The 21,315-nt window shown below is 36.5% G+C and overlaps 1 protein-coding gene across 1 annotated transcript in view; it reads left to right on the plus strand.

Annotated features, from left to right (window-relative positions):
• CSMD3 (CUB and Sushi multiple domains 3) overlaps positions 1-21,315 on the plus strand; it is an 823,344-nt gene that overhangs the window by 112,725 nt on the left and 689,304 nt on the right. Inside the window, exon 3 of the mRNA XM_076329214.1 lies at positions 11,757-11,869. Coding sequence (XP_076185329.1) covers positions 11,757-11,869 — 113 coding nt within the window. The remainder of the gene's footprint in view (positions 1-11,756; positions 11,870-21,315) is intronic.

The following is a 21,315-nucleotide window of genomic DNA, read 5'->3' on the forward strand; positions in this document are numbered from 1 at the left end:
GCAATACTCTCAGCTGCAATTCAACACCTTTAATAACTTCTCAACATGTACATGTGCATGCACACATGCACATCCAAAAACTTAAACACTAATTAGATTCAGACTTTGTTGTCTATTACTCAGTAGGGAAGTGTTTTCCCTTTCCATACACTTTTGAAATTTCAAAAATGTTTCTTCTGAACTAGTATGTAAGAAAGAACATTAGAGATTGCGGTGGGTTGACCTTGGCTGGCTGCCAGATGCCCACCCAGCCACTCCATCAATCCCCCTCAACAACAGGACAGCAAGACAAAATAAGATGAAAAAACTCCTGGGTCAAGATAAAGACAGGGAGATCACTTACCAATTACTGTCACAGGCCAAACAGACTCAACTTGGGGAAAATTAATCTAATTAATTGCCAGTTAGAAAGAGTGTTGGATGGTGAGAAACAAAGACAAAAACTAAAACACCTTCCCCCCATCCCCACCCTGTTCTTCCCAGGCTCAACTTCACTCCATTATTATCTCCTCTATCTTTCCCCTCCCTGAGTAGCACAGGGGAGATGGGAATGTGGGGTTGTGGTTGATCCATAACAGTTCCTCTCTACTGCTCCTTTCTCCTCAAACTTTTCCCTGCTCCAGCCTGGGTCCTCCATGGGCTGCTCCAATGTGGGTCCTCTCCATTGCCTGCAATTACTTGAGGGAATATATGTCTACTCTTGTGTAGGGTCCTCCATGGGCTACAGTGTGGATATGCGCTCTAGCATGGTCCTCCATGAACTGCAGGGAAATCTCTGCCACATTGCCTGGAGCACCTCCTCTTCCTCCTTCTCTGACCTTGATGTTCACAGGTCTGTTTTTCACACTTTTTTTTTCCTCACTCTTCACTGCATGTGCAGCATTTTGCCCCTTCTTAAATATGTTTTCACAGAGGCACCACCAGATTTGCTGACAGGCTCAACTGTGTCCTGCAGTGGGTCTGTTGTGGAGCTGGCTGGAACCAGCTGTGTCCAGCACAGGGCAGTCCCTGGCCTCTCCTCACAGAACCTCTACCACTACCAAAACCTTGATACCTGCACCCAATGCACACATGAAATACACATATTACAGAGACTCACTTTAACTCACTGCCTAGAAATTGATTGATTTCTTGAATTGTGAGATTTTCATATCCCTCCTAAAACTCTAGCAATTCTTCCACTGATATACTGCTAAACTCTGAATTTACCTATTAGTTACATGTCCAATCCCTTTCTGAATCCTTCTAAACTCTTGGATTAATAAAAGAGCTAGTTCAACAAGGTAATTGAACTTCATCTTATCAGTTTTAATTTGCCACTTTTAAATTTTATAGAATTCTTTCTATTATTATGAAAGAATTAGTAGCTTTTCTTTAAATTAAAATAGTTATTTTTCTAATAAAGTATAGCAGAACACTAGCAAAAAGAGCATGATGCTTGATTATTTGAGTACTATAAGAAAATATGTACTGGGTCAATGGAAAAAAGTTTGAAGTAGGAAGGATTAAAAAGGAATATTCTATTACAATTTTAATTATTCTGGACTATTTTACTTTCTAATATAATGCTGGAAAAATAGTTAGAGCATATCTGCAAAAAGATAGAAATGCAAAGTGTAATTCATTATTTCTCCCTCCAAAATTCATTAATAAGTGTGAGTAGTGGCTTGATTGCCATCATGAGCGATTGTGTAATCCAATTCATCAGAATTCTTCTGGAGCGTATTTGATCCTCTCTTGGATTAACTACTGTTGCTCCTTGACTTTTTAGCTTTTGGTGCTCTTGGAACTTGCTGTTTGGACACGGTCTGTTCTGCTCAAAGGTCAGAAAGGCATGGAGGCATAGATGGGTGCATAGAATATGGATGTGAGAAAAGGCCACAGCATTGAAGAGTTAAAGGGAAACTAGTTTTGCTCTGACGGTTAATAGAACAGTCAGAAATATATAATCACGGAAATATTGTTGATGTGATCCATCAGATTAGATATAGGACTCATATTCAGAAATTCAAATTCATATGTACAATGTAAATAGTAGTTTTTTACTCTCAGAAATATTCTGGTGTACTCATTTTAAAATATTCTCTTTCTTTAATGTGAAACTTCATTTTTATCATTTTTCTATCTAAACAAGATATAAATTTTTAAAAAAAACCTCTGAAAACCCACCCCAAATTTATATTGGAAACTAAGGAAAGTAGGGTGTCTTTGTGCAAATGTAGAAATACTTTTGTAAGATCTGTACAAGAAATAAATAGTAATATGTACTAACAAAGGTTTATAGCTGGTTTACATAGGAATCAGTTTATTTTTACTGGAGTGGTGGTAAAGAATAAAATTCATTCATTTGTTCTAGGAGTTCTACAGTGAAATTTATCTTTCACCATCAGTTTTGTAGGTTGACATGTTAGACATTGTGTTTCTCAACTTTGGCAACCTCTATATTTCCTTAGTATCGTCCTCTGAGCTTTGTTTTTTTCCCCCTCCCCTCAACTAGAGGCTCTGGGGAGACCTTATTGTGGCCTTTCAGTACTTAAAGGGGCTTATAAGAAAGATGGGGACAGACTTTTTAGTAGGGCCTGTAGTGATAGGACAAGAGGTAATGGTTTTAAACTAAAAGAGGGTAGATTTAGACCAGATATAAAGAAGAAATTTTTTACACTGAGGGTGGTGAAACACTGGAACAGGTTGCCCAGAGAGGTGGTAGATGCCCCATACCTGAAAACATTCAAGGTCAGGTTGGATGGGGCTCTGAGCAACCTGATTTCGTGAAAGATGTCCTGCTCATTGCAGGAGGGTTGGACTAGATGACCTTTAAAGGTCACTTCCAACCCAAACCATTCTATGTTATGATTTTATTTAAATTAAGGACTGTGAAAAAGAACTGTCTCTCTACAGTTTAGGGCTTTTAAAACAAGTCTGAATCCTGGTCTCTTGCTCTTTGGACCTGTTCCTTCACTGGGAGAACAGCACTTTCCAACTTCAGTGTGTGTTGTGAGAATAAGCATGTTAGAAATGCAAGGTCCTCTCTCCTGTGGTATTTGTGATCACTTAGCTATGTTACTTAGATCAGGAGAAAGAGGCTATTATCACACAGAATAATTTGAATCTGACATAGTATGTCTCACAGACAATTAAGCATTGGATCTGACTACACAGAGAGGCTGGGCCACCTCCATCCTTGTAGATATTCAAGACTTAACTGTATAAAGCCCTGAGCAACCTGGTCTGACCTCAGACCTGACCCCACTTTGAGCAAGAGGCTGGAATAGAGACCTCCTGAGGTCTCTTCGAACCTGAATTATCCTGTTATCTTGTGTTGTGGAATGAATATTTTGGGATATCCAGGCAATCTTTTTATAGTAACTTTCCTGTGTATTTTTCATATTTTCAGTAGGACAAGTTTTCTATTTATTTATTTGGGAACACTAATGTAATTTTAGTAAACTGCATGGGAAAGCCAAAACAAGAGTGAAAACAAATCTCCTTTCTCTTGTGGTATTCATCCTAGTTTATAGTGGACACTGAGAAAGTAAAAGATGCTAAAATGATTAGAGCTGAATCTCAAGCATTAGGCTGTGGAATTTGATATAGGAATCCAATAGCATGAGATATACTTCAGACTGAATGACCTGTATGACTTCGTGTGTGGAATATGGACTATTCAATTTTAGCGAAGGAGGAGAAGTATTGGATCAATATGTTCTGGGCTACTTTAAAGGTGAATGGTCTTATTCAGAAGCAAAGGTATATGTAGATAACAGTTGTAGGTAACATTTTTTAAAGTAATTTAATTCTTTAACTCCTTCATAAACAGAAGAGCACCACTGATGTTTAAATAATGTTTTTAATGTCATAGATGTCATCAAAGATCTTGGTAGTGAAATGCATATCTTAATTTTTAAAAGTGTATTACCTTGCCTTTCCTAGTTTTTCTGTTGACTACCTATTATGACTGACTGCTACTGCTACTTAACTAGTTTTCAGTTCTTTTGGAACTTTCTACTGGTAGATGCTTAGCCTGCTGTTCAGAGATCAGAGATGCCTACATGTCTGATGAATCATTATGGAAGAAACACAAATAAAAAAGACCACAAAACAGACTGAAAGGGAAACAGATGCTAGATTTTGCATTGCCATGAAAGAGGGCAACCAGAAATATGCCAATAGGGAAATATGTAATTTTAACATGGCAGTCAGAATCTGGGATGCCAAATTGAACACACTGAACATTTAAAATTCATACTTTATTAGGTAATCATATTTTCTTTTCAATATCTCAGTACTGAAAATAAGAAAATTCCATGACATGTACAAGTAAGGGGCTAGGGCCCTCAGAAACAAATATTTGATGAGTATTAGAAGACAAAAATAAAACTGTGCCTAGAAAAAATACTGAAGAATCCTTTTATTTCAGTCAACCAGATGCTGATCACAACAAATGCAGTAGCAAATTGGCTGAAAATAGCATGCTTTTATCTTAGAAAATGCAAATAAGCAATTCCTTCTGCTGAGGGCATCTATGATTCCCCCCCCCCCCCCCCCCCCCCCCCCCTTTCCAATAATCAGAGCTAGTGGGAAAATGTTAAACAAGAGTTTGGCAGGCAAAAGACCTGATTTCACTAAATTTGAAATTGAATCAGTGTAACATTAGGCTAGTCAGATGTTAAATCTAATCATCTGCTACTTAGAAAATGAATAGAAGTGTATGTGAATGCACAAACACACAGACAGGACTCCACCAGCTAATAATGAATTCATCAGCATGTAGTCCAACAAGGCCAAGCCCCAGCAGTACCTTACTAAGTTTAAGTTATATTTATTTGGTAAGCATTAAATGGTAGCGTCTGCATAAACAGTATGTAATAAGTTACTGGACATAGCAGCAAATAACACCATTGGTAGAAGGTTTGTATTTAGTTTAATGGGAGAAATCCACTGGTTATGCAGTTTCATTTGTTTACGTACTATGGATTTGAAGAATAATATTCTTTGAAGATTATCAAGTTGTATATGTATCATCAGGACCAAAATTTCATAGCGGAAGAAAAAGAAAAGTTGCATTAATATTATAAAAGCAAAAGCTATAATTAGAAATATTGTATCTGTGCTTTGAATATATCAGATATTTCAATTTCCTGAAAACAGCTAAATATGGAATAACATTTCTGTTGTCTTCAGAAAGTTTGGCTTTATCTGTGGGGAAGATTCTCAGTGAAAGTACAAAAAATTCATTTTACCTACTTTTATTTTATACTTGGCATTTTGCTTATTATGCCTATTCTTTTTCAGAATCCATCTTCTCTGTTTGACATTAAGGGAAAACAGTTCTTTGGAGATCAAACTAAAAGAATGGATGGATTTTGATACTCTTTCTAATTTTACAAAGTTATAATAAGTTGACACATTGACATGTTTTATGTTTCTGCATTATTTTATATAAATTAAGGACAAGCATTTCTTACACCTTTCAGATTAGCCTAGAATTCTTCCTGTTGTAAAATTCCTATGAGCTAATCCAAAGTTTATTGAGATCAAGCGAAAGACTACTATTCACTTAAAGGATCTTTTCGTGAATCTCCTTGTATTCTACCCAACCCAAACTGAAATATTCCAGATTAACTGTATTTTCTTTGGAAATTAGTAACAGACTGTAGAAAAGCTAGAATTTTGTGAACCTGGGGAAAAAAAAAAAAGAAGCCTTTAAAATACATTTTTTAAAAATTACATATTTAAAAGAATAATCAATGTTTTGTCAGACAGCAACTATCAAAGATACACAGGCAATGAGGAAATGCTGTCATTTATCACACTACAATCTCAAGTAAACAATTTATCTAGGAGTACTTTTGTATGACGAATCAAGCCTGCTTTCCATCATTTTAACTTTGCACTTATGAAAAGATTGCTCTAATTTAATCCTGCAGTTGGGAGCTTGTCTTTCCTTAAGGGCTTGTGAGTTTAAAGTCCAGCATGCAGCTAAAAGTTCACTTGATATATGATTAAAGGTTTATCCCAAGGATCACAGTAGAAGCAGAAATGATTGATAAAACTTCAGAAATTTCCAGTCAGAACCCTTAAAAGCTTAGAAACCATAAATCTAGGATGATTTGTCATTACTAAATGATGATATAGATGACTAAAAAAGAGAGAGTGAGAGAGATTATAACTACTCTTGAAGTGTCTTTTAAAATTCACTTAAGAAAAAGGAAAACAGACAGAGATTCAACTGTTTATTATTGTATGCACATTTTTTTTTTGTGAATCTACAGCATGTGCCGAAACATAGTAACTCATAGAAAGAAGAGACACAGTGACACACCCTGTAAATGGTGTATTTGAAAGAAAATAATTATGTAATTTTCAGTCCCTTATAAAACCAAAAAATATTACTACAGATTTTCATATAGATTCAAACATAATCAACATTTCTTAGAATTTATTTATTATATTTTAATTAATGGTGACAGAATATTTAGAAATTCCTGCAGACATAAGACAATGTTTTGTTGCAGACTGCATTTGACCTTTTCCATTACTGAAAAAAAGTATAAGGATGGAGTCAGAGAACTTCCCCACATATGACACAGATTCCTTCAAAACTAGTCTCAGCTGGAAACAGACAACCTTTAGTCATTTCATTTGTACATCGGGAAATTTTCTGCGCTTGCATCCTGAGTATTTAGATCTGAGGACTGAAATAAAATCTGTCTTATTTTGCCAAGAAGTCTTAACAAATAAAAATATAACAGTGAATATAACAGTTTTTATTACTAATCCACTTACAATATTACTAACACTCATAGTCCAAGTAACTAATTATTACAGAAAAATTTTATTGATAATACAGTTAAAATTGTACAGAAACTTCCTAGAATCTACCTCTTTTCTCTGGTGGTGTTCTCACCCTTCTGATGTCCCTCTGGATCCTCAACAGCTTTGGTTTTCCTCAGGAGGATAAAGGTGGCACCAGGGGGTAGTTGTGGTAAACAACCTGCAGGATGAACTCTTTGCCAAGGAGTATGATGGTGATGATGGAGATTTTCTTCTCCTCAGTCTTGGGTCTACTTGGGGTTATTTATACACATATCTTTAACCATATCTCATATGCCCTTTTCTCTGGCTCCCAGTTACCAAGTGTTTCTGTTCTCCATTCATTCTTATACAGTGAGGTGATTATAAAAACATTGCCATATTCACGTTACTGAAACTACTTTACAAAACACCGTAACTTTGCAAGCAAATAATATCTAAATTCTAAATACATATTATGTTTCCACCTGAGATTTTTAATTTACTACTGGAGTTTCAGAATTTCTATAGACAAGAAGTTTTTCAGGAAGAACATCTGATCTTTCTGATGTAGAGGAGCTGAATGAATAAAAATATCTCTCAACCTTTTCCTGCACTACCAGAATTATCTGTAGTCTTTGGATATCCACCCAACTAATTTCATACTTCACATTCACAACTTCAAAGTCTACTAGGTGGACACATAATGTGTCTATTTCCTGTGGTACCTGACAAAAGGTACCTGACAAGCTTGCTAAGACACCAGCAAGAACAAAGCAAACATACGCATTAATATGCAGTGTATTAATTTACAAATTTGTATCACTGTTGTATGTTGGAGAGCATTCTGTAGCTGAACTGCAGCACCTCAATCAAATATTCCAGTAGAAAGTTGCAATTCAAAATTTCATTTTTTTTTAAGAGTTGAGACAGAAATAAGTATATTTCCTTCTCAGACTTCTGTAGATATTGTCTTTTGTTTCCCATGGTTTCTCACCACAGGAGCCAGTATCAGTTGCTTATGGGATCTCTATGTATTTCATGGAACACTAAATAAGCCAATTCCAAAACCGAAAATGGAAAGAGGATAAGGACTGGGTGAATGAAAATCCCACAACAACAACAAAAAAAAAAAAAGACGACCACCTGTCTTAGTATACATTTCTTCTGCCAAAGTGGTAGACTATAAAGGGGTGATTGAAGTGCCTAACATAACATGTAGGCACATCTAGAATCCCTAAGGGATCCTGCCCAGCCTCCAGCTCTCCAGAAGACCATGGGTCTCATGTTGGTCCAATGTCATATCTACCAGCTCCGTGCTGATGTCTCAAATACCTCACGGTGTCTAAAATAGCAGTAACAAGACACCTGAATCACTCCATTAGGTATTTTAAATTTGAAAAAAGTTGATGCAAATGGAATGAAATATGCAAATGGAATGTGAGAGAAAATTGCTGTAGGGAAAAAAAAAATCTCAGTTACTACAGGAAATTTGAATTTTAAATTTGTTTAATATGCAGATGATACCAGCTTAAGGAGATGACTACTTGTTTTGCATAAGCGTCCCACCTATAAGTTTTGCTTTTGCCAGGGTACTCTCTTTAAGTTAGCCATTTAGTTGTGACTGGCCTGAATAAGTGACAATCAGACCTATGCACATAGATTATTTTACAGGCGTTTTGCTGCTTACCTGACATCTCTCTCCTGCAGTTATTATGTACTTGCTATGTTTCATTTTAAATGGCAAAGAAAACTATTCTAGCTAACATTTACAACTTTTTGTAGAGTTTTACACACAAATGAGACTTAAGTTCTAAGATCAATGTCCTGTAGTACCCAATGAATAATACTCAAGTATTAGGTTACTTCAGTTGTCTGAGCAAATTATATTACATTCCCTTTTGATAAATTATAGTATTTTACCAAGTGATATTCACACGTTGTTGTGTTTTTACTTGTTAAAAATTTTAAATAATTTTGCATCCACTAAACCACAAATAAAACCTCTGCATTTTTTCATATAAAATTAAGTGTAGCAACCAAATTAAAGAAACAAGCTGAACCTTTCTGAGTAAATGCAGCATAATGATGGTGACAAAAGGCACACCCCTGAAAGCTAAATGGTATCAAATGGCTCTAATAATGATCTGTTTTGCATGAGGAGCTGTAATGCTTGCCATGCTAGTAACATATATGTTCGTTTTAAAAATCCCCTACCCATCTAAGCTGTGCATATGTACCAGTCATAAAATTAAATAATTTGGGATAAATGTGTATTTCTTCTCTGCTGGATATGAGTTTATAACCACAATTCCCTCAAATCATTGAGTAGCTAAATACATACCAGCTAGACCTGCTGTGTGCTGCAAATTAAAGTTTTATTCAAATTATTGGCTTAGTTTTATGGTAGGTCAGCTTACTTTCAAGTGGTGATACTTACCAATGAATTAATGTATTTATTGGTTTATGAATAAGCTATGGGAAAATTGCACTGATATTGACTTGTCAAAGAATTATGCATATGCCTATTTGGGAGAGGGAAGCATTTTATTAATTTCTTTTATTGTTAGAATAAAAATATATACTTATAATCAAATAAAAGAATTTATTTCCTAAATCCTAAATATTCTGTAAATAATTCTCCATCTTTGCATATTAATATAAATTATTTAATCTAGTCTTGTTTTGATGACATTATTCATGAAGATGCCAATGACAAAACAAAGAATATGTTTCTGGATACACACACTGATGACGCTGCATATATATAGAACTGTATATACACTTCTTCAACTGTCATTGTTACTTTTGTTCATGTTTTTCAATTTTCTGGTCATTATGCTGTGAGTAATATTATTTTATCATTTGGCTTTCATACCTGTCATGATTGTAACCAATAGTATACATTGACTATTGCAATGTCTTTAACAATGGTTTCAGTAAGGGCATAGGGTAATGAATGAATATTCCCTGGAAAAAAAAGAGACAGACTATTGTGTTGGTTTTTTGTTTTTGGTTTTGGTTTTTTTGCCAAAGATTGCTCAAGCATAAACAACAATATAACACCCATTAATTTAGGGTGTCTGTTAAGAACACCGAGTAGATAGTCATCAGAGAACAATATAAAACTTGTTATGATCCCCACAGCAAATGAGTCACATGGTAAATTACTGGTACACTATATAGAACTCATCTAAAGGTATCTTAACGTTAACAATAAATAAAACATTAAAATAAATGCTAATATTCCAATTACAATAATTTTTTAGGAAATAATTTCCTGACCTTTTGAATTCTGGGCTTCTCATCACGCTCTGTCCTTCCTTCTGGTGAGACTACAAATACTGCTAATGGCAAGACATAACTTACGGTTCATTTCAGAACAAGGCTGAGACTGAATTTCAGTACAAGCAGCAGAAAATGCATTAAAGCAACTTTAAAAAACATTGGTGTTTGCAGTACTTATATCAAGCAAAATTAAAAACACATACCTTTTCTTCCAGTAAAAAATATCAGTGTTTACATCTTTTTTGTAACTGTCCACAAGACTAACTTATGAATTGGGTGTTCTGGAATCCTATAAAAATGTATTGCAAACAAATGTCTCTGTGAGTCTTATTGAATACATAGCTGTTTTACAGTAGGTGTTTAACAAAGTAGTGAAGAGTTTTGGAGGTTGTTTGTCTGTGTGTACACTAAATTCTATATTTCACATATAACAAATCAAAACATGGTCATGAATGTATGTATTAAAAAAAAAAAAAAAGAAATGGTGAATTTATTCTAAGAATGGAAAGGGAAAAGGTAAATCTTGAGCAACCTGGACTAACTCTCATGTTAAGACTACTTTGAGCAAGAGGTTGGACTATCTGACCTCCACAGGTCCCTTCTGACCTAAATTTTTCTAGAATTCTAAATTCAAAGTAATAAGTAAAGATAGGGCTTGGCTACAAACACATGAAAACAATTTCATGTTAATCATTAATAAAATAAATCATCCTAATCTGCTACACAATTTGCCACTCATGGCTAACTGGGCTCCAAAGGTATGTCTAGATTTCACTGGTGAGTATACACAGCTAAATTATTCAGCTTGTTCTTTACATATTTTTGACAGGTAAGTACTATGGGTTTTGTTGGTCTGGTATGAACCCTGATGAGGTTATTCTCCTAGAATAGAGAAGGTAAGTGTTACCATATGTACGTCAACTGAAAACAATATGTAGAGCTGAGTATCAGTAGAGCATATCAACAGTGCTATGAATACACAAAAATTGTCCTTTCATCTGTGTCTCAAACATAGTGGGTTTAATAAAACAAAACAAAACCAACCAACCAACCAACCAACCAAAAAAACCTCACAACCCTGTAATTCCTTGCAAGAGAGCTTTCTTTATGGATGTATGATTTCACAATGATGCTCTTTGGATTTCCTCTTTGAGTTGAAAGCAGAAATATCTTCTCTGAGGCTAAAGTACATAGTTTAAATAATCTTAAATTCCCTCATTAAAGTGAATCATGGTCCCCTTTCTTTCATCATATTGCTGTAGAAAATTCATCCACTACAAAGTTTCAAAGAAGTCTGTGTAAAATATATAATGCAATAGATGTTTGAACATAACCCTAAAGAGTGTAAATTGGCTGGCGGTTTGTGGGGCTTTTTTTCATCTACTGATAATCTGGACCATTTTTAAAGTCCAGTTTCTCTATCTACTATCATCTCTATTAAGTAGAGTTTCCTCAAACTGATGTACCTTACCTGGTTCAGTGTCCATGAAAGCTGTTAAAATTTTATATTGATTCCTTAAACTATCATATAAAAACAATTTTCTCAAGTAATATAAACTATATATTTTTAAGTCAGTTGACCTTTCCGTGATGAAATATTGTTTGGAACAGCAACCTGTCACACACAGTTTTATTTTTCAGATCATTAACTGTGAGTTGTGCTTTTTGTTTCTTAGGTTAACAGGATTTCATCTTCCTCCACCTGTGACAAGTACAAAATCTGTATTTTCACTGCGCTTGACAAGTGACTTTGCAGTTAGTGCTCACGGGTTTAAAGTTTACTATGAAGGTAAGACATTTTTAACAAAAGATTCTGGATTTTTTTCCCCTGATCTCTATACATAATAAAACTAAATGTCCCACAAAAATGTGTACAAATATAACCTTATCCAAGTTAAAATGTTTGCTTTTCATGCAGTCATTCAGGTGCATAGACTCACATCTGAAACCAAAATATTTAAAACTCTACTGTCTACAGTACCATCCAGACACAAATGTTTTATGACCTTTACTTTAATAATGCCAAATTCTTTAAATTCTGAAAAACTTAATCATAATCTTTCTGGTCCTTCTAAGGTATGCTTGTTCAAATTCTGCCAAGACATTATTAGTTACTCTTGAATTTCACTATAGTTGAATTTATATCTGCAAGTTTTATGGACGGATTCCTTTTCATACTTTTGCATAGGAGAAATGCTGACTCAGTTCTCTGAACTGACAGAAAGCTACTTCCCTATTGCAGTTTTCACAATTGCCTACAGTTTTCACACAGACACTGAAGTAAATGAGCTGGCATGTGTATTCCTGAAGTCCGGAAGTTCATAGTATTGTATGTATGTTCCAGGAAGGATCTTGTTTATAATCAAGCTCACTTTAGCCATGCTTGAAGAGTTGGAATATATCATCCATCCATTTTTTTAATCAATTTCTTGGCACTGGGACTATGAACTCTAACACGTATTTATAGGATATAAATAGAAACTATTGTTTTCCTCTTTTTTTTTTTGTTTGGGTTTTTTTTTGTGTGTGTGTGTGTGTTTTTTCCCCTTTCTTAAATTGATGTAAAGACACTTGATCTTTCTGCTTCCATTAAGTGTCTCTGTCAGCAAGCCAGGAGCTATAGTAAACTGCCTGGAGAAACTCTGAGGCCATTGTTGTACCCTGCTCGGTCCCACCTGTAACAGAATCTATTCTCTGAGAAAGTAACTAGCTGAGTAACACTTTGACAGCTAGGAAAATATCTGAAAACTGGTAATGCAATGAAGGGCTGCTATAGAAATACAGCCCAGAATCACCCTGTAGTAAAATGTATTCAGCCGTTGACATAATTTACCTTCAGGTATGATGCATTAGAATGCTACTTCATATAGAAATTCCCTCCTATATGTACTTATGTAAAGATATGTAATGAAAAACATAAAAGAATTTTCAGGCCCTTCTTGTCCCTTGAGTTATTATAGAAAATAAATGAAGCAATTACACACCTCTTTTTTCTGGCTTGCACACAAGCAAGAGGTAATTTACAAAATAGAAATTCAAGCTATGTGTAACTGGTTTTGGCTGGATCATAGCTACTTTGTAGTCTGTTAATTCAAGCTAAGTATAACAATTTTTTTTGGCTACATTATAGCTACTCTGTAGTCTGTTAATTTTTCAAGTGTTCAGTACCTTTGTTCAGCAGCAGCGTTATTACAAAAAGATTATATAGAAATGTACTATGCAATTCCTATGGATTTTTAACTATGCAAAATATAGTATATACTTCTCATGCATATTATGAAAATATGTAGCATTTTTTATCATTGATTTGGTGCCATAAATTGGGAAATTCAAAATCACTATATATGGTATCAGCTGCTGTCCTTATACATTGTTTGCCAAAAGGTTTTGCACTACTAATGCTAACAGATGGTGTACAATGCATTTCAGCTATGATAGAGAATGATTAAACATAAAATGGAAGATCACCAATAGAATTCAGTTTGCACGTATGACTGACTCCTCACATAGTTCCTTTCTAGGCTAAAATAACATGCTGATTAATAGAACTCAAGCTCCCAAATCACTGACAAGTGTGGGAAAATTCTACCTTCAACCACAGAAATCAGCATTTTAGAACAAAACATAAACTTGCTACCTTGAATTTGATACTCATCTTTTTTTGAATCTGAGGCTTTATTTTGTGAAATCAGAAATATTGAAAGAAGTTAGGCTAGGCCCTAGAGTTTTAGTTCGCTGGAATCTCCTTTCCCATGGCCAGATCTACTTTTTTAAGAGCTGCATCAAGGCAGCTTCATTCAGTGAGAATTTTTTCTTTCAATTCCTGTTTTTCTGACTTTCTATAAAGCTACCTGTCTTTATACCCAGCTAGCAAAGAAATGAAAACTCATTACGTTACATTCATTTCATGCATCATTCCTTGACGTGAGAGAACAGATGTACTTAAATGATAATCACATCAGGGCAATCTCCATTTCTGTTCTTGTAGTCTTTGTGAATGTGTATAACCCTGCAATCAACATTTTCAGATCTGGTTCTACCTAGTATCCAATTTTCAAAAATTTTGATTGCCCAGTAGCTCCTTTTTAGCTTCCTGATGAAACATCTGCATACTTAGTACCTCTAAATATCAGACCACATACTTAAGTGCTTCATTGTGGATTTGTAATTTGAAACCTAAAATAGAAATTATTAGCAACCTATCATTGCAATAAAGCAAAATGATAGACAGAGATAACAGGAGAGGGCAGGATGAGCAGTAGAGATGTATCTGAAGGGATTAGATCCAGGTGTGATTTGAAAAAGAAGGAACATACCTTTCATAATCAGTGATCATTTCAAATACTTTCCTTTGAAATGTTTGGAAATAAAGGACATAGACAGATGGTTATATGAGACACATTACTGTTCACTGTCTTTAAAAAACAAAAACAAAAACAAACAAACAAAAAAACAAACAGCAAACCCCGAAATAAATAAAGCCCACCAACATCTTTTATTCTGACCTCTCATCCTCCTTGACTTATTTGCAGTCGAGCTAAAAGTTGACAAGAAACTCCAGAGTACCTGGCAGAATCTGTGGGAACTATGAATCAACTGTGGACTTTCTTTCCTTAACATAGAGGAACATATTAATTTTCTGGTCTCCCAAGAATAAAAGTGTGTATGAAAAGATATAAAATTATATCATTGACAGAACTACTATGCTGGGCCATCATATGTAAGCCCCTGCAATTGCATCCAGTCAAACTAAGTACACAATAGACCACAGAAATACCCACTCTGGCCTCCTAGCATCAATATAATAAGCCTCAGTCTGAACCCTCTGTCCCTCCATCCTTCTCTCCTTCTCTCCTTCTCTCTTTCTTTCTCTCCTCCTCACCTTCTTTGTTTCCTCAATGTCAAGTGGCATATTTGGGTTAGCCTTGGTACTGTTGTGCATGTACTTCTTTATGTTCAGTTTCTCTATTATTTGGGAAAGAACACATCTGAGAAATTCACGTCTCTATATAGCATAATACCCCTGGACAAAAAAGATTTCATGAGAGAAAACTGAAACAGATTACTCAAAAGAAAAAACTTCTCTTACAGTGACAACAGAAAATGGTGAGATGCATTGAAAATTAAGGAGGGATTTTAAGAAAAAAACTTGAGCTACAGTAATTACCAGCAGCAATTTATCATTTCATCACTGTCTAGCAACACAGCTTTGCTGGCTGGAGTGAGAAATGAGGAAGTTACAAGTCTGCTGATTCCATGCCTGTGTTTTTCTGGAGAGGTTTCTGGCATCTTTTCTTTTTTTTTTTTTTTTCCCATAGCTTTCAGGGTCTGTGTAACATGTATGGGTATTAATGTATGGAGGAGAAATGCTATACTTAATCCCCTCTTTCATAATTTAGGCCAAATCACAATGTAGCTGTGTCCTTTTTATTTTATTTCTGATAAGATTATTTTAGTTTTGGAGTAGAAGAATTTGATGCACTTTTCCATTTCCTGTTGTCCTGAGATACATAAGCAACTTTATTCATTGAGAGCATGAGAGGGGAAATACAGCTGCTGAGAAAGAAAGCAACATAGCAGCTTTGCCCAGATAGCAAGGGGCTTCAGTGAACCTAGTCCTGCTTTGAACAGTGCTTCCTTTTGTTCTTACTGGGTTATTTACAGCTATTAAACAGGTAGCTGACATTGTTAAAATCATTTACTTCATTAACAAATTTCCTGCTAGAATTTATGGCAATCTTTATTCAAGGTAAATATGATAGATATTTTTGTGCTATTTGATCATGGGGAAGAAAAAAAGCACTTAATATATAGATTATTCTTATAGTGAAAACTCTGAATGTCCTAGAGATTAATTGCAATTAATTATAATAGTGTTATGAAATATAATTTTATCTGTTTTGTACTGCTACACATCTTTTTAAAGCTGAATTATAAAACTGAATTACTAGACACTGTATAAATAATGAAAAGGTCTTCATGTTTGTACTGGAGTGGTGCTATAGGAATTCAGCAATTCTGCTGAAATGCTTTTGAGAGGGGTTTGAAAGCAATGTTAAAAATTCAAGACTGATCTCAGCTTTACAGATAATGGTGGGGGGGCAGGAAATAAGGGAGCAGATGGTGTTTATTAACAGAATAGGATTTCCATCTAGTGACTTCTAGGGACCCATCATGCATTTCTTTCAGCAATATTAAGAAAAATTGGTAGCTGATGTACAGGATTATTGAAGCATGTAGATCAGAAATACTAGTAGGACTTAAATGTACCCAGATGTGGATGGTAAAGATAATTTTGGCAGTTGGTATAGAGCTACAGAATGTGAACAAATAGGATAATCTATTTTTAGCTCTCCTGCATATCAGAATTCAGAAATGTGGCTACACATAATCTAAATCTTGGATTTAGGTAAGATTCATGAAGTAATAGCTGTATTAAGCTAATAATATCACTACTAAATTCATATAAAAATTTAAAGGAGTACTAATGAATTATTGTTTAATGTTGGAGTGGTCTCTATAAAGGGTCCACTCAAAAAGTGTTTGCCAGGTTGGAGTTGTAAAAGCCATAGACTTTAAGCTGTAAAATTGTCACCAGGCTTACTACCTGACAGATACTACAGGCTTCTTTTGTTGTTGTTCAGATTTTGCCATAGCTATTTTGGGTATGGCTGCTCTCTGTCATAAGATTGCTTCAGCAAGCCCTTAATAAAAATGGAATTAAACTGAGTTTGCCTCGTGTTTCTGAAAGAAAAGTCCACAAAGGAAAAAAAAAAAAAAAAAGAATAATTAAAATAGAGAATGCTTAAATTACCTAAACAGGTATATTTCTATATTCATCATAGAAACTCCTATTTTGAAAATGAAACATACTAAATCTAACAAAGAAACATACTAAACATAAGAAGGCAATCTAAAATCTGATTTTTTTACTTCCATTCAACCTGTTGGATAACAAGAAAAAAAAAAAGGTGCTGGAGTTTCTTTCTTTTGGCTGAATGTATGAGTATCTGCCACATTGTCTAGGAAGTCACATAAAATTATCTAGCATATCCTTTTGGTCTTGGAATACTAACTGTGGATGGAAAACATCCCAACAATGCCTGTTCATAGACTTGTATCTACTATCCACAGCATGTGATGCAGAAATAAAATGTCTGTATATTCAGGGAAATAAAAACCATGAAAGATGCTTATCAGGCTTTGACTTTATTGTACCATTCTTCAAGATAGTCATTAATGTGGCAGGCAGTTCTGAACTCCCTTGGTATAGGGAAGGCAAAGGGAAAGTTACAATTTGAAATATTTTAAAATTAATTTAGTAAATGAAGGGGAGTTATCAAATCATGAGCAAAGCTTAGAGAAAGAATAAATAAATATGTAAGCTATAAAATATGGTGCTAGGTAATGTTGCAAAGTGATTTTTTTATATTGATGTGTTTGCAGTGTAACTCCACTAAGAGAAGTAAAGTTACACAAATTTTATGCTGTGATTAACAATAGCAGAATATTATCCTGCTTTTGATCATGTTATTGATTCTTCAGCATCAATCCAGACAAGAAAAAGCAAAACAAGAATCCTACCCTATTAAAAGTTTCAAAATATCTCAGATATTTTATCTGGTAAAACTATAAATTAATATTCTTTCCCATGTATCATACCGAGATATATAGCCACATGACATCTTCCTAGCCAATGTTTTTTAAAATCATAAGTAACATTTCCAAAATACACTCTGTCGATTAATACTTAACATTGTCACTAAATAAAATAAGTATTGGCTGGGAAAATACTTTTTTTTCTTCCAGTTGATCCAGTGTAGCCTGTGTGTCACAATACATCATTGCCTCAGGTCTATCATGCTAATCCTAAAGCCAGAAGTACTTGTAATGCTGTAGCACAGAAAGGAATCACTCTTTAACCACTCGAGTGGTTAAACATTGGAACAGGCTGCCCAGGGAAGTGGTTGAGTCCCCATCCCTGGAAGTATTTAAAAGACATGTAGATGCAGCACTTAGGGACATGGTTTAGTGGGCATGGTGGTGTTGAGTTGACGGTTGGACTCGATGATATTAGAGGTCTCTTCCAACATTAATGATTCTATGATTCTATGATTTATGAAATCAATACCAGATTGCCTTGGTGCTTATTAATTTTAAATGTTTTACCTATATGTTGCATTGTTCCCACCATTCCTGTATAGATCCAGAGAAAGTAAAGAAAAATAGGCTTGTGGACTTAATCTGGTTAATTTTTATTGCATTTCACACCATTTTCTTGATACTGCAATCACTAATTTGGATTTGGCTAAAGAATGTCTTCTGGAAACAAATTCAGCTCTTGAAGACATCAAGTTTTAAGGAAACTATCACTTTCTTTGATTCCATTGATCACTCTGACTCACTTAGAAGTAAGACTTTTTAACTCTGATTTTTAAACTTCCAGTCACTGGCTCTTGTTCTGCTTTTATCTGCTAAATTACAGAGCCCTTACTATTAGCATCTGTTAGTTCTTATGCTGGGTTCTTAAGTCCTACAATAAAATCACACACTTCAGAGTATTCTTTCTCTTTAATATGGGCATTTAAAGTCTTAACAAAGTATTTTGTTCCAAATCACAAATTATTTTGTGCTATTCTTCTGCATTTTCATCATTTTGCGAGTGTTGTGATGTCTGTGTGGAAAATGTGTCTGGTCAGTATGCTCGTCTGGCTGAGCCCTGCATCTGATCACCACAATCTGTCCTATCTTATTAAATCCTTTTTTAACTCTCAGTGCAATCTCACTCTCTATCCTGTGTGTGTGAGGGCTTCGAGGGCTGAGTGTCAGCTACTGGAGTCAGACTGGAGGTGTAGGTGCCCCTGGCCTGTAGTATCAGCTACTGGAGTGAGTGGGGGTCTCAGCTGCACCTCACTGGGGCAGGAACGATGTCTGTCCCAAAAACCAGCTACTGGGAGGAACGAGCTTTAGTGAAGTCAGGGACTCAGTGCTGGCCGCTAGAGCAGGCCATGTGCCTGGTGCTGGGGGAGGTGTGAACGGCAGCTGTCTGTATCTTCTCCAAAATGGGTGTGCATGTGTCATTCACCAGCACACTTCCAGCTGGACTCGTCAGTAGGTAGGATGTCCTGGATCTGGGACAAGGTGTCAGGTGGGTGGAGGGTCCATGCTGGATAAGCGCGTGAGTGCTACATGCTTCCTAGTGAGCATCAATCTGGGACCAGTCAGTGAGCAGGGGACCCATGGGGCAGGTAAGAAGGCCTGGGATCCGGGCAGGGGTGCCGGGCGGACAAAGGGGTCGTGTTGGTGCTTAGGGGATCTGCGAATGTACATGCGCTCGTGAACCCAGATAGTCTTGTGTGCATGCGTGCATGTGCCCAGGCGGCCAAGAAGGCCAATGGCATCCTGGCCTGTATCAGAACTAGTGTGGCCAGCAGGAGTAGGGAAGTGATTGTGCCCCTGTCCTCGGCACTGGTGAGGCCGCACCTCAAATACTGTGTTCAGCTTTGGGCCCCTCACTACAAGAAGGACGTCGAGGTGTTAGAGCGTGTCCAGAGAAGGGCAACGAGGCTGGTGAGGGGTCTGGAGAACAAGAACAAGTCTTGTGAGGAGCGGCTGAGGGAACTGGGGTTGTTTAGCCTGGAGAAGAGGAGGCTGAGGGGAGACCTCATCGCTCTCTACAACTCCCTGAAAGGAGGTTGTAGCGAGGTGGGTGTCGGTCTCTTCTCCCAAGTAACAAGCGATAGGACGAGAGGAAATGGCCTCAAGTTGCGCCAGGGGAGGTTTAGATTGGATGTAAGGAAAAATTTCTTTACTGAAAGAGTGGTGAAACATTGGAAGAGGCTGCCCAGGGAAGTGGTTGAGTCCCCATCCCTGGAGGTATTTAAAAGACGAGTAGATGAGGCACTTAGGGACATGGTTTAGTGGACATGGTGGTGTTGGGTTGACGGTTGGACTCGATGATCTTAGAGGTCTTTTCCAACCTCAATGATTCTATGATTCTATGGTTCTATGAGTGACCTCTTGTGTCTGCCAGCCAAAGAGAGGACTTGGCTGACAGTGCTTGTGTTTTATGTGAGTCCTGTAGGTAGGTGCTGTTGAAGGCAGCACCTTGTCTGTGGCAGTCTGTAGCCAGTCTTGTCAGTGCCTTGTGTGTGTTTGTGTGTTTCTCTGGGATACATGCTCAGCTGTGCAACTGGTTAAACCTGCAAATGGGAAAGCATCAACAAGGTCCATTGGCCTGAGTCAGACACCCCCAGGTCTCAAGATGCCCCAGGCTGGGCTCCTATGGCTGGGCAAGAGAAACCTCCAGGCCCCAGAGCTGCTGGAGGCAGTGGCCACTTATAACATCCCTTCACATCCTTAGATGTCATTTAGGTTCATCAAGCATAATTTGCCCTTGGTAAGTCTGTGCTGACTATTCTCAATTACCTTCATCCTTCAGGTGTAGGAAAATGGATTACAAAAGTGTGCTCTTCAGGCTACTTCCAGGAACTGAGGGAAGGATTACTAGTTTATAGTGCCTGTGGTGGTCCGTCTTGCTTTCATTAGGGCAAGTGTATCACTAGTCTGTCTAGTCATGAGGGACTACCACTGATTGCCATAATTTTTCATGGATTACAGACAGCAGCTTTTCAGTCATGGTGGGACAGCTCTTTCAGTGCCCTTGGGTGAATCTATGAATGTGACTATATACAACTTCTCTACGTAATCCCTCACTTACTGCACACCCAGAACTGACTGCCTCTTTCCTTCCCAGCTGTACTAATACATGAAGAGGTTTCTTCTTGTGAAGAATGATGCACAAAAGGCATCAAGTTCTTTGGCCTTTTCCATGTTGTCCATTGTTGTCTTCTCCGCTCACCAGTGTATCCGTATTTTCCCCCTGTCCTTTTTGCTATACTTGTAGAATCCCTTTCTATAACCCATAACAACCCTTACTAGTGTTAGTGCCCCTTGGACTTCGGCCTTCTTCATTTTGTCCCTAAGTACTGAAGCAACACTTTTATACTCCTTTCTTGTTGTCTATCCTTTTTTCCAGTCTTTTTTGTCTGTACTTCTTTGCATTTTAGTTCATTAAGAAGCTCCCTTGTTAGCCTCATGAGTCATTTCCCAAAGTTCACTTCCCCTTAAAATAATTGGTTATCTTTGAAAAAAATCAGCTGTCTCTCCGGCTGCCCTTCCTCCTCCTAATTGTCTCCCAGGAGATTCTGCCTAACAATTCCCCAAATAAATCCA

This window comes from Aptenodytes patagonicus, chromosome 2 (assembly GCF_965638725.1).
Source record: "Aptenodytes patagonicus chromosome 2, bAptPat1.pri.cur, whole genome shotgun sequence".
Taxonomy (NCBI): domain Eukaryota; kingdom Metazoa; phylum Chordata; class Aves; order Sphenisciformes; family Spheniscidae; genus Aptenodytes; species Aptenodytes patagonicus.